This window comes from Caenorhabditis briggsae, assembly GCF_000004555.2.
Source record: "Caenorhabditis briggsae complete genome, chrII, whole genome shotgun sequence".
NCBI lineage: Eukaryota > Metazoa > Nematoda > Chromadorea > Rhabditida > Rhabditidae > Caenorhabditis > Caenorhabditis briggsae.
Window position 1 is genome coordinate 4,798,115 of NC_013486.2, and position 12,374 is coordinate 4,810,488.

The 12,374-nt window shown below is 38.8% G+C and overlaps 4 protein-coding genes across 4 annotated transcripts in view; 1 reads left to right on the forward strand and 3 right to left on the reverse strand.

Annotated features, from left to right (window-relative positions):
- The window catches only part of CBG25513, a gene marked incomplete at both ends in the record, with an annotated part of 1,980 nt that extends 1,053 nt beyond the window's left edge, over window positions 1–927 (forward strand). The window contains 5 exons of the mRNA XM_045242019.1: window positions 145–248; window positions 290–426; window positions 472–549; window positions 601–678; window positions 726–927. Coding sequence (XP_045098288.1) covers window positions 145–248; window positions 290–426; window positions 472–549; window positions 601–678; window positions 726–927 — 599 coding nt within the window. The remainder of the gene's footprint in view (window positions 1–144; window positions 249–289; window positions 427–471; window positions 550–600; window positions 679–725) is intronic.
- A 2,320-nt stretch (window positions 928–3,247) lies between these two features.
- CBG04246 lies at window positions 3,248–6,932 on the reverse strand (the record flags this gene model as incomplete). The annotated part of the gene is made up of 10 exons (XM_045242020.1): window positions 3,248–3,373; window positions 3,557–3,623; window positions 3,784–3,968; window positions 4,135–4,215; window positions 4,287–4,561; window positions 5,361–5,553; window positions 6,316–6,392; window positions 6,443–6,550; window positions 6,676–6,781; window positions 6,831–6,932. The coding sequence occupies 10 exons, from the start codon at window positions 6,930–6,932 to the stop codon at window positions 3,248–3,250; spliced, it is 1,320 nt and encodes a 439-aa protein (XP_045092620.1).
- Window positions 6,933–7,811: 879 nt separating this feature from the next.
- Cbr-eif-3.B lies at window positions 7,812–10,841 on the reverse strand (the record flags this gene model as incomplete). Its single annotated transcript, XM_045242021.1, is given in 8 exon segments — window positions 7,812–7,945; window positions 8,361–9,087; window positions 9,381–9,890; window positions 9,916–10,089; window positions 10,140–10,472; window positions 10,517–10,651; window positions 10,654–10,709; window positions 10,760–10,841. Coding segments are annotated over 8 exon segments (2,151 nt in total).
- A 438-nt stretch (window positions 10,842–11,279) lies between these two features.
- CBG04248 overlaps window positions 11,280–12,374 on the reverse strand; it is a gene marked incomplete at both ends in the record, with an annotated part of 4,078 nt that continues 2,983 nt past the window's right edge. Inside the window, 4 exons of the mRNA XM_002630276.2 lie at window positions 11,280–11,441; window positions 11,497–11,607; window positions 11,665–11,791; window positions 11,887–11,974. Coding sequence (XP_002630322.2) covers window positions 11,280–11,441; window positions 11,497–11,607; window positions 11,665–11,791; window positions 11,887–11,974 — 488 coding nt within the window. The remainder of the gene's footprint in view (window positions 11,442–11,496; window positions 11,608–11,664; window positions 11,792–11,886; window positions 11,975–12,374) is intronic.

A 12,374-nucleotide genomic window follows, 5' to 3' on the forward strand; every position in this document is an offset into this window, starting at 1 on the left:
CCATTCTCTACAGTACCCTATATTCCACCAAAAAGCCACATTCAGAAGCATCCAACCACTCAAAAAAAAATCAAAATCTTTTCAAAATAATACAACTTATCATAAATAGCCTTGATTCTCAAAACATATATTTTCAATTTACAGTTGTTCCCTCCTCAACCAGTTATCCATTTCCGCTATGTGCATCTCCATTCAAAGGAAAAATTGCAGTAGTTGTTGAGATGAAAAAAGATGACGCCGAAATTCAGGTATATTACAAACTCAATACACTAAAATCAATCGTTTTCAGCTAGCCGCGGCGTTTGTCAAGAATTATTTCTACAACTCTCAAAACTACAACTTTGCCGATGTTACGCAGGCTATCAATGTTCCATACGGTAGCACTGATCAATATGGAACAAATATATTGAATTTCGGTGATGCTAAGTAAGTCGGATCCAAGAGAATTTTTTAAAAAATTAATTCATTCAGAAGCTTGGCAAATCTGCAGAAAAATCTCGATGATCTTTACAACAACTCTACTTTGACAAGCATGCCAGCAGTTGCAGAGTAATACTACTTCCACGTAACCTAGATGACTACTAATAATAATATTTTCAGCGGGCTTAATTGGATTGCAAACAACATTGATTCTCCAGCAGCTGGCTCAAAAGCGATTGTTATTGTTGTTGGTTATAAGTGAGTTAAGCAAAAAAAAAAACCACCAATGAAGTATACATTTCCAGCCCCGACGTTAATGAAGAAGCTACTTACTTTGCTAAAATGCCCTTGACAACAGCAGGCTACCAGTTTTTGTCTGTATCCGTTGGATCGGGAAATTTCGAGAGCATAGCTGATAAAAAAGAATGGTTCTTCCAAGTGGATCAGTCGAACGGACAGACAATCGCTAACCAGATCTCTTATATTCTTTGTAATATGTCTTTGTAATAACTATCACCTTTCATCTTCCCCCCCCCCCCCCATGATATCACACTGCTGTGCAATTTTGACCGATTTCTTTCAACTATGAACTATTTTCTCTTGATTCTTCGTTTTCACAATTCAAACACGTCAACAAGCGCCTTCCAATGCGCCCTCTCTGCTTCTCCCTCATGCGTGTCTCCGTATCCATGGTAACGAAAGCGCGCGCGTATTTGTCGTCCTCGTCGGTGACCACAATACATGTTATTCATTGCGATTTGTATTCAAAAAGAAGGAAGGTAGTCGAAAAATAAAAATGGACGCCCATCAACCGCATCTTCTCGTCCTCGAACCGCTACCGGAAGAGATCCATCGGCCAGAGCAAGACCATCACCTTATCAATAGAGCGAGCTTGCAAAGATAGAAAAACTAACCCTGTGAAAACTACCGATTTTTTTACTACTTTCTACTTTTTAATTTTGATTAATAATGTACCCTTTTTTTCTTTTTAAAGGTGGGGGGACATGAAAAAATAATGTTCTCGATATTCCGTCTAAATATGTCCCTCGAGGAGTTGAACTTGTGAGGGCGATGATTGAGGGTGCGGCGCCGCTACCGACTGAGCCACGCGGGCAAAGAGAAAGCGCACGCCCGATTGCATACATAAAGGCGAGGACGACAGGTGTACGCAGAGTGACATTTAGCGTTGTACACCGTGACGGTAGAATGCATACTCTAGCTACAAAAAAACTACGAAAAATCTCCTGTCCCCCCACCTTTAATTCAAAAAAAATTACCCAGCGGGCCGGGCCGAGAAAATTCGTCTACCGGCCATGCCCGGCCCGGCGCTGCAACTATGTGAAAAATCGTATCGTTACCATTTTTCCTAGAATGATGGAAGAAATTACCCAGGCAAACTATTTAGGCTATCTGGCTTGGTGGCCTAATTTTTCCAACATGAATTTTCTAGGCCACGATTTTTTAGCCTAGAAATGATCTTATGTTCACCTGGTGTGTTTTTAGGTCATTTTAACATGGTGGCCTAACTTTCGCGTGTTGAGTTTTCTAGGCCACCATGTAAAAACGGCCTAGAAAACATACCAGATGAAAATCTGATCATTTCTTCGCCAAAAAAGTTCGTGGCCTAGAAAATTCATGTTGGAAAAATTAGGCCACCTGGTCAGATGGTCTTGAAAAAAAAGAGATACGATTTTTTTACAAGTAATTCCGGTGGTTAACAGCAATTTTTTGTCGATAATTTGTCGACAAATGCCCCCTTCGAGAAATTTATCGACAAAGAGAACGACAAATTTATCGACAATTTGTCAACAAAATTTTGTCGATAAATTACTTTCGACAAATTTACCGATAATTTGTCTACAATTTATCGACAAAATTTTATCGTTTTTTATCGACAAATTTATCGATAATTTGTCAGGTAAATTTGTCGACAACATCGGAAAATCTTTGTCGATAAGGCACACTGGGTAGCACTGATCAATATGTATCTTGAATTTTGGTACAAATATCTTGAATGTTGGTGATGCTAAGTAAGTTGGATTGAAGAGAACTGGATAAAACGCCTATATTCAGGAGCTTGACAGATCTGCAGAAAAACATCGATGATCCTCACAACAACTGTCAAAAACTGATGTTTCTTCTTTTTTCGTCAAATGTTTCCATTAAAAACCCCGGAAATCCATCATTTTCCCTGAACAATGGGCAAAAATGACGTCACTGCGCAGCAAACGCGCTCCACCGCCTCGCTATCGCCCGTGAAACGTCGGTCGCTTCAAATGCCGCTAATTCATAGTTTCGAGCGCCGCAAAGAGTTATTAGCCGCGGTCCGGAGCCAATGGGTTACCCATCATTTGAACCCTCCCACTGGCATCAACTTGACCGTTGTTTTTTGGTTTTTTTATTAAAAAATATGCATTACAAACATTTTTCAGCCAAAAAAATTAATTTTTTTTGCTGTAAATACGAAAAAAATCGATAAAATTTAGAAAATTCTTTATTCAGATGAAAACTGCAAATACAATACTAGCCAATGGGGGGGGGGGAATGTCTGTGTCTTGATATAGTCTAGACGCGGTTAGTGGAATATAAAACTAGTTGAAAGAGTGGAAAATGCGCTCAATTGATAATTCGTAGGAAATTCTCATTAGAGCGCATTTGCTTAATCGAAAAAAAATACTAGAGAGGGAGAGGAAAGCTCGGAGGAGGTGGCGGAAATGGGGTACATGAGTGTTATGCACATTTTTTTGGCGAAAAATACAAGGAAAATGAACATTTTTGGGCAGATTATATATTTTTATTGATTTTTAAGCTTAAAAAACCGCAAAAACTATAGAGGATGAATCTGTTTGAAGAAGAAAAAGCTGGCCGCTGCTCCCACGGTTCCAGCGACGAACATGAATTGAAGAGCATATCTGGGAAGGGTTTTGACGGCGGTTCGAGGCGGTTTGGCGACCTGCAATTCGGCGGGAATTTGAATAAATTTTCACTTTTTAAATGAGATTTTCAGCGATTCTGAGAATTCGAAAACCTGAAAAAAAGCGAAAAATTCAGATTCCAGATTTTCAAAATTCTAGAATCTGCCCATATTTCCTAATGTCTAGATGTCTTTTTTTTCTGAATTTTCCAAAAAACTCACAATTTTTCGATACTCGTTCATGTATTTCGTTTTCAAGAGGCATGGTGGCATCAATTTTGATAGGTATCTGAAAATTTGAAATTTACAGTTTTTGGGAGAAAATTGAATAGAATTTCAATTTTTCAGCAATTTTCAATATGGAAAATATGGATTTTCGAGTCAATTTCCGCTTCTGAATTTTTCAAAATTTTCTTCAAAAAAGCGCAAATTTCTTCTCAAAAACTCACACAGCATCTTTAATAATCGCATCAATGGGTAATTCGGTAGGCATCTCCGTCAGCAGACGATGCAAAAATGGCATTTCTCGTTCACACGCTAGAATACTCGCACGTCGATAAACGACGACTGCCGAGGAGACGTAAATCGGTAGAAGTGGAGATGAAGCGAGGAAGACGTCGAAGAAACGAACGATCTGGAATTAAAAAAATAGAAGGAGTCGGGGGAGAGATTCTGAAGGATTCTGAAATCTGCATTTTCTGTTTTTTCTTTTGGAACTTTAGGTGTTTTAGAATTTTTGGAATTCTAAAATTCCAAAATGTTAAGATTCTGAACTTCTGATTTTCTAGGATTTTTGGAACGAGCTGGAGATTTACAGAGGATTTCAGAGGATTCCGAGGGATTCGGAAAGATTCAGACAGATTTTTGAGGATTCTAGAAGGCTCTGAAAGCGTCTGAACTTCAAGAACTCCAGAACTTCGCGAAATTCAAATTTCCAAAAAAACATTCTAACCTGCTGATATTGTTTCAATGAATGCGAAAACCATGTCAGTGGCCATGACAATCCAAACATAGTTCCCAATTCGACAGATCTCATCACCTTCTCCAGTGTTGGTTCGACTCGCGACAGTATCACATAGAGAAGATCCAATTCACGGACTACTGATTTTTCCAGCGTTTTCAGGAGATAATTATTGAATGAACCGTTTTTGGCGAGATTTGAGCAGATTGGAAGGGCATCTTTCTCGCCGCAAACTAGGAGAACAGTCAGGCAAATGTCGTGGAAGCCTGGAATTGAGAAATTGGGAATTTAGGATTCTCAAATTTCAGGAAGCCTTAGAAATTTAGGAATCTGAAAATCTCAGAGTTCTAAAATTACAGAACCTTGAAATTCCAAAAATCAAGAAATCTGGTCACTCAGAATTATAGAGTATTAGAATAGTCTAAAACTAGATTTTCAGAATTTCAAAAAACCAGAAATTTATGATTTTTGAATTTCTAGGATTACAAGTTTTCAGAATCTTCAGAATCTGAGAACCTAGAAAAAATAATCGGATTTCAGAATTTTCGATTTTTCGAAAATTTGAGAATTTTTTGTCGAAATTCAGAGTCTTAGAGCTTCAGAATTTTCAAATTTTTTGGGTTGATTTTGCATAAATTTTTTCAAAAATTCAAAAATTCGGATTATTCGTTTTTTCTAGATTTTTTATATCTCAAAATCGAAATATTCAGAATTCTGAAAATTCGAAAATTTCCCCATTTTTTGAATTTTAAAACATTTTTATCTGGATTTTTCAGCTCATTTTTCCTGATGTTTCGCATTTATTTTTTACGAATTTTTTTGTATTTTTCTGTTTTATGTAATATTTCATCAAGTCAATTTTTTAAATATTTTCAGAACGATTTTCCAATTTTTGGGTCGATTTTTATCAATTTTCAGCACATTTTTCCTTTTTTCAGATGAATTTTCATGATTTTTATGTTCAATTTCCAAAGATTCAGGCTTCAAAAATGCCCTTTTTGACCAATTTTCTTCATTTTTTTTCAATTTTTCATTCATATTTATACAATTTTCCTGAATACTTACCCTGATAATAATTGAATCTTGGATTGACACTCAGGACCCGTACAATCAATGGAATGAGTTCAGTTTGTAGTACATCTCGATGCGTATCCGATATATTCGGTGGAAAACGAGATAGTGTTCGATGAACATCCAGTTCCACTTGATTCCATTCTTTATGATTTTTCAATTCTTCAAGTGATAATTCTGGTTGATCCTGGAAAGAACAAATTTTGAACTTTAGGAGCAAAACATAGAATTTTGAGCATTTTAGGTACAAAAATCCAAATTTTTACAAATTTACAAATTTTTTCAATGAAAAATGAGCCAAATTTTCGATTTTTAGGTCATTTTATCGATTATTTTAGAGCTATTTTCAAGTTTGGGTCAATTTTTTAACATGAACAATTAATCCAAAATTATAAGTTTTCGAATAAAAATGGCGAAAATTTGAACTTTATGAGACTTTTGACATATAATTTGAAGGGAAATATGGAAATTTTTATATTTTTTTAACTTCACAAAATCCGAACTTTTATCCATTTTCCCCCTTAAAAACTTGCACAAAAATAAGCTTTTTTCAGGTAATTTTTCATGATTTTTGAGAAAAATTTTTCGGCCAAAAATTCGTAAATTTCGAGTAAATTGTGGATTTTTTGGACTGATTTTTCAGATTTTCAAGTTTTCCAGATGGATTCTTCTGAATTTTCGGTTTTTTTGTTGTTTTAAGAACGATTTTCATGATTTTTAAGCCAGTTTTCGCAGACTTTTCATTGGAATTTCTTGATTTTTAGTTTCATTTTTCCCATTTTTCGGGTCGAATTTCATAAATGTTCTGGATTTTTTGCTGTTTTCAGAGTAATTTTCATAACTTTTACAGTCAAATTTCGCAGATTTTTTAATCAAAATTTCGTGATTTCTTGTGAATTTTTTCAATTTTTTTTCTGGATTGATTTTTATGAATTTTCAACTTTTTTACCTCAAAAATCGGCGTTTCCTCGTCAAAATCCGACTGCGCCGACTCGAAATCCGAATCGTAGGACGATGAGACGTCGTCTAGAAGTTTCAAAATATCAGTTTTTTGAAATTTGTTACTTTTTACTTACCCAAATCATCATTTTGCACCAAATTCGCCGATAAAACCGGCCAAATCGTTGCTCGAAACTCGTCGTCCACGAGGCCGCCGGAGCTGATCGCAAAATCACGAAGTTCGTCTGAAAATTTTGGGCGGGGATTTTGAATTTTTGAAAATCTCTGAAACAATTTTATAAGAGACTCTTTCAGACTACTTTCAGGGTTAAATTTCATTGATTTTCTTAAATTTTCAGTTTTTTCTAACCTATATACAGGCTCAAATCCTCCTCTTTATGCTTTTTCAAAAATCGATCGATCGCTTCTCTCTTGTTCCTCAACGCATTGAATTTCGCCTTTGCCAACGGACCTGGCTGAAAAATGATGCAAAAATTGTATTTTTCAGCTGAAAATTAGCCCTACTTTCACATAATTATCGCCCAAATCACTGCATGAAGCGGTCTGCCATTTCTCTCCGAGCACCTCTTTCAGCGGCGAATTCGGCTCCGAGAACGACGAGTGCATAGGTTATTTAGCTAGGAAGTCTAATTGATGATAAAATGACAAAAAAAATTGAGAAAATCGAGAGAAAACTGATAATAAACGGTCTGAAAATGTCACAAAAACAAGTGTGATTAATTGTCGTCGGGTGTGATGCAAAGTCCGCAAACACGGCGGTACTTGTTGCACAACTTTTCCGAGTGATGTGGCTGTTTTGGAGACCGTACAAATCGGAAAGACTTAAAATCCGGAAGAAACGAAAGCGAAAGAAACGAAACCGTAAGAAACGAAACGGAAAGAAACGAAACGGAAAGAACGCTAAACCGTGCACAGTTTTGCTGAAATGGCGTGCGCAAGCTGCAAATGGGCGGGGTTTTGTCTAAATCTCATACAATTCAGAAATCTCTCGTTCAATTCAGATAAACCCCGCCCTTTTTGCAGCCTGCGCACGCAATTTGTGCACGGTTTAGCGTTCTTTCCGTTTCATTTCTTACGGTTTCGTTTCTTTCGCTTTCGTTTCTTTCGGATTTAAAATTTTTCTGATTTGTACGGTCTCCTGTTTTGAAACCGAAAAAAAGAGTTTTTAGGCCTAAATTGCGAAATTTCTCTTAAAAATTCATCAACATTTTATTGGCATAGGCACCAGAGAGCAGTACAAACAACAAATAAAGAGAGATAGTTATCATAATAATAATATTAGAAAAACCAGGGAGCGAGAAGAAAACCAAAAAAAACCACCTTCTCCATTCAGGCATCATGAAATTGAATCTACCGAAAAAGAAGGCGTCGTTGAGACGACAAGACAGAAACGAGTACATTTAGAAAAACGAAAAAAATAACGGGAGCCACCTTTTTATGGAAAATGTGGCGCCAAGAGAAAAACGGGGAAAACAACTAAAACAATTAGTCCCTCTCGTCCTCCTCCGATAGAGGTGCGGCGGTTTTGCTCGTGCTCAACGCAATTGTAATCTCTTCGTCCACAAATTCATCCTCGTCCAGTTGGGCTTCGGTGTCCACTCCGTCGCGCAGTGCGATGCCTGAAGATATTCGGACAATTTTTAGATGAAAAATCCGAAAAACCCCTAATAAAAGGGCCTGTGAGCCTCTTGAAAAGTAGAAATTTAAAAATTTCAGGAAGCCAAATGCCGCGACTCTAAAAAGGATTTTTAAACAGTCCATTTTTCTTGTTTTCTGTTTTAAGAAAACGAAAAGTATTGTGGTTAAATCGGACAATTAGGTGGAAATTTAAAATTTTTGAGAAAAATTCCGTAAAACTCCTAATAGAAGGGCCCCACTAAGTCATTTTCGAGCCAATTTTCAGCGAAACTAGGGTTAAGTGCCCTTCTGTTAGAGGTTTTACGGCTTTCGTTTAGAAATTCCGAAATTGTGGAAATCTGGCCATGGACCATAGTTTTTTAAACGAATTTTCATACAAATTTAACTGCAACTTACGCAAATGACGGGTGTTCTCCAAACATTCACGATTTCGGTTTCTGATGACGTCGAACGCGGCCATAATCTTGCGACGCTTCTCAACGACCTCCTGCGACGCCCGACACTTCTCATCGTCGTCTTGCTTCACGAATTTGGCGGCGGTCTTCTTCAAATTCTTCCTAATCTCGTTCTGCTTCTGCTCACTCAACTTCACCGGCGGTCTTGGTCTCCACTTGAATTGCGCCAGACGATCCAAGTTTTTCCGGCAGAGTTCTCGTCCTTGGAATGTGAAAATTCGGTATCCCAAGTCGGCTCCAGCTCTTCCTCCCAACGTGGAGCATGTGACAAAGTAGCGTCCAGTTGGATCCCAATATCCCTTATTGAACAATGGATGCTCGATGACATTGGTTCTCTTAGCTTCCGCCAGCGAAGTATCAATGAAATACACATTTCCACCAGCTGACACCTTGGCAAGAACCGCCAACCATCCTCCTTTCGGGGCGAATTGGACCTCATTGAAGTGAACTCCGGCGTCCAATTTGCTCACAAGTTTCGGCGCGTGGCTGTTGGCTTCGATCTTGTAGACCTGGGGTGTGGCTTTGGCGGTGTTTCCGACGAGAACACAGAACTTGTCGCCTTCTGGATCCCAGTCAAAGTGGATGAATGGTTCTGCAAGAGGGAGGTTCATCAGGGAGACGTCCTTCTTGTCAATCTCGAAGATGTCCACATGGTATTGGCAGCCACCCTGGAAAATAAGTCATTTGTTTTGTAGTTTTGGTAGGACTTGTCTTTTTTGTCGTTTTGGGTCAATTTTCGTATAAAAAGGGCCTGAGGCCGTGGCCTAAACCCTCAGAAATAGAGAAACCTTTCCGAATTTATAAAATACGTTGGTCAGAATTATAGTTTTTTTTCATATAGAATCAGCTCTGATAGTGAGCAAATGGCTGAGAAATGATCCAAAAATGAATTTTCAACCACAAAAACGCGCTGTTTCTACAGAAAAATCGCAAAATTTTTCGAGACACCAGGGAAACTCACCACATATTTAACCTCTCCAGTCTCTCTGAACTCCTTCTTCTTATATCTCATCGTGTAGAACGCCAACCGCTTTCCACTCTTCTGCCAGAACATTTGAGCATCGGCGACGTTGTGAACGCGAGCCGAACGCAGCCGTTGCATGGATGGAACTTGAAGAAGTCCGAACTCAGCTGGAACTGCGTCTGTGCACTCAGAATAATAAGCAAGGATTGGAGCAGTTGGTGACCAGTCAAAGTGCTTGATATTCTCAATCGTAACGGCTCGTTTGTCAACAAGTTCGAAGGTTTCCGACTCAAAAATCGAGATTCCATCGATCTTCTTCTCTCTTTCAAGCTTATCCTTCTCTGGAGCCTTGAGACATGCAAAGTACTTCTCGTCGATGGACCATTTGAAGAATGGCCACGTTGGCAGCTGAGTTCTTCCTGTGAGCTCAAAGGTCGAGTAGGCCTTCTTCAATTCTCCAGTTCGGAATCCCAAACTCTCAGGAACTTTCTTCTCAAGTCTCCCCAGCTGTTGTTCTCTTCAGGTCGNCGGCGTAGGTGTCCAGGAAGGTTTCGCATGGCGAGAAATCAATGTATTGAACGTTGTCATGGGCGAATCGGTGGGCACGAGCGTAGTCTTTGCCTCCCCAGAGGATTATTCCTCGCTTGTGGATCGTGGAGAGATAGGAACCATGTGGTGACCAGGTGAAGACGGTTTCAGTCCAGTTCTGAAATGAAGTTATTTAGAATCGCTTGAAATCTTCAAGTTAGAACTTACAGCTCTCTCGGCCTTCTCCGGATCTCCAGCAAGCTCTGGATCGTTTCCCTTCATATTCGTGAACACGCCAACAGTTGGTATTCCCAATTTATCATGAGAAATTGCGAACTGATCACGGCAACGCTCATTCTGAAGCCACCACCACAAATCTCCAACATCCGAGTATTCTGACTTCACTGGAGTCGTCCAGGCATCAGATGGAGCTTCCAACTTCTTCATATCCGTGAAAAAGCGGGCTGAGAAGGTGTGGTTCTTGTCGAAAGAGTAGCCATCAAGACTTTTCACAGCGAACGCGGCGGACCGGCTGTCGGGCCACTCGGTGAGAAGGACTCCCTGCAAATAAAAATTGCGGTCCGAAATTCATATTGGACGCTTACCAAAGATCCTCCTTCTGGGCTTGGTGGGATGAAAATCTTGACTCCTGGCTCCAATTTCTCTAGAACCTTCTTCAACACACTTTGGAGTCTAGCGATACGTTCGGCACCAACAACTGGGATACCGGCGATGAAGACATGTTGCCTTCAAACTCATCGATGGTTGGCTTTTTGTAAAGAACATCGGGGACGAGAACTAAAATTTTATTTTTGAAAATTTTCATAATTTCTCGAAAAAAAACCTACCATCATCGGTTACATCGTCAACGAAATCCGCTGGATCGGAGTAATCCTCCTCGTTCTCCTTATTAAAATCTATTTCAACCATAACTTGGTGTCGACTTATGTGTCGTTTATCTGTATTTAACCCAACTAGTCTGAAAACTTGAAAAATCGGAGTTTCGTGTGGTTTGAAGCTTGGAAATAGGTTAATCTACGTTACAAAGTGTTTATTTCAGGTTGTGAGCGAAGAAAAAAACAATAAAAATCTTGAAAAGAGCGAGAAAATCAGAAAATTAGGACGCAAATATTTGGAATAAACGGCAGCTAAACAACGCGCGGCGGGATGCGCGGAGTGTCGTTGCAACAGAAAAGTTAGGCCACGGCCAGGCAACTTTGCGCGGTTATTCAAATCTGAAAGAAAGAAAAGAAATTTTCAGCATTTTAGGGCTTGAACCGAATTTTTAATCGAAAAAATTGACATGAAAAAAGCAAATCTTTATTGTATGAACCCGGAAGAGAAATAAAAAAAGAGTAAAATTCGAGACTATAAACGATTATTATTGTTATTATGGTTACTTTTCGAAAAAGTCCGGAACATCATGACTGATTTCTTTTTCTGACTTCCAGAATTGTTCATCATCACTCCACCGCCGAATCCAGCACGGAACTTCTCGTTTCCACGCTTTGGAACCAACGATTTTTGGCGCTTAAAGGAAACTTTTGAAAAATTATGTCAAATGCGCTCCAATGATAAAACCAACCCTTTGTCCCATTTTCTGGCTTATACAATTTGCTACATACATCGCCGCAGCGACAATAGAGAGCATAATTCCACCAAAAGCCAGAGCCCATCGAGGAATTGCAGCGTGCGCCTGGAAAAGTTTGAAATTTAGTTGAAAAAGCTAGGCCACAATCTAGAAAACTCCTACCGGTGATAAATCTACATGGATTAGACGACTTGCATGGGACATTGCATTCTCAAGAGAAATCAGAGCAGTTTCTCTTGCCGCCGTCACCAAAGGAATCGAAAATCGACGGAGATGAGGCCATTGGTCACTGGAAATTTGAATTTTAGCTAGAAGAAAATGCACTCTATTGGACTAATTCTTTGAGAGAGCTTTTTAAAATTTCAATGAAGCAAACTTGCATACCCGAATAGAGGAATCAGAAGCGGCGTTCGAAGACGTTCGGTTTGCCAACTTTGAATGTAGACGAAGATCACATCGGCGTCACAGTGTTCTGAACAGATTGAAATTTAGAAAATTCTGAAAATCGAAGATTTTCAGAAAAATTTTTTTTAGGAATCAATTGCTTGAAATTTTTTGCTTGATTATCGGTTTTATGGGTTACGAATTCTGATTACCAGAACAATTCCCCAGTTTTTTTTGCAAAAATCTAAAAAAAAGCCTTAAAGGTGGTGTACGGTGAAATTTTTTATTGCATCAATATGTGCAGAAATGCATGTAGATTGACTTAAAAATAAAGAAAAAATTCAAAAAAAATTCCTTCATCGAGAAAAACGCATCGAAAAATACGCTGAAAGCCCTTAGGGACGATGTTTTTTCTAGGCCACCAGGCGAGTAAAAGCGCGCGAATTCAAACTTTTAAAATTTTTTCGCTCGTTTTCACTGTTTTTTTT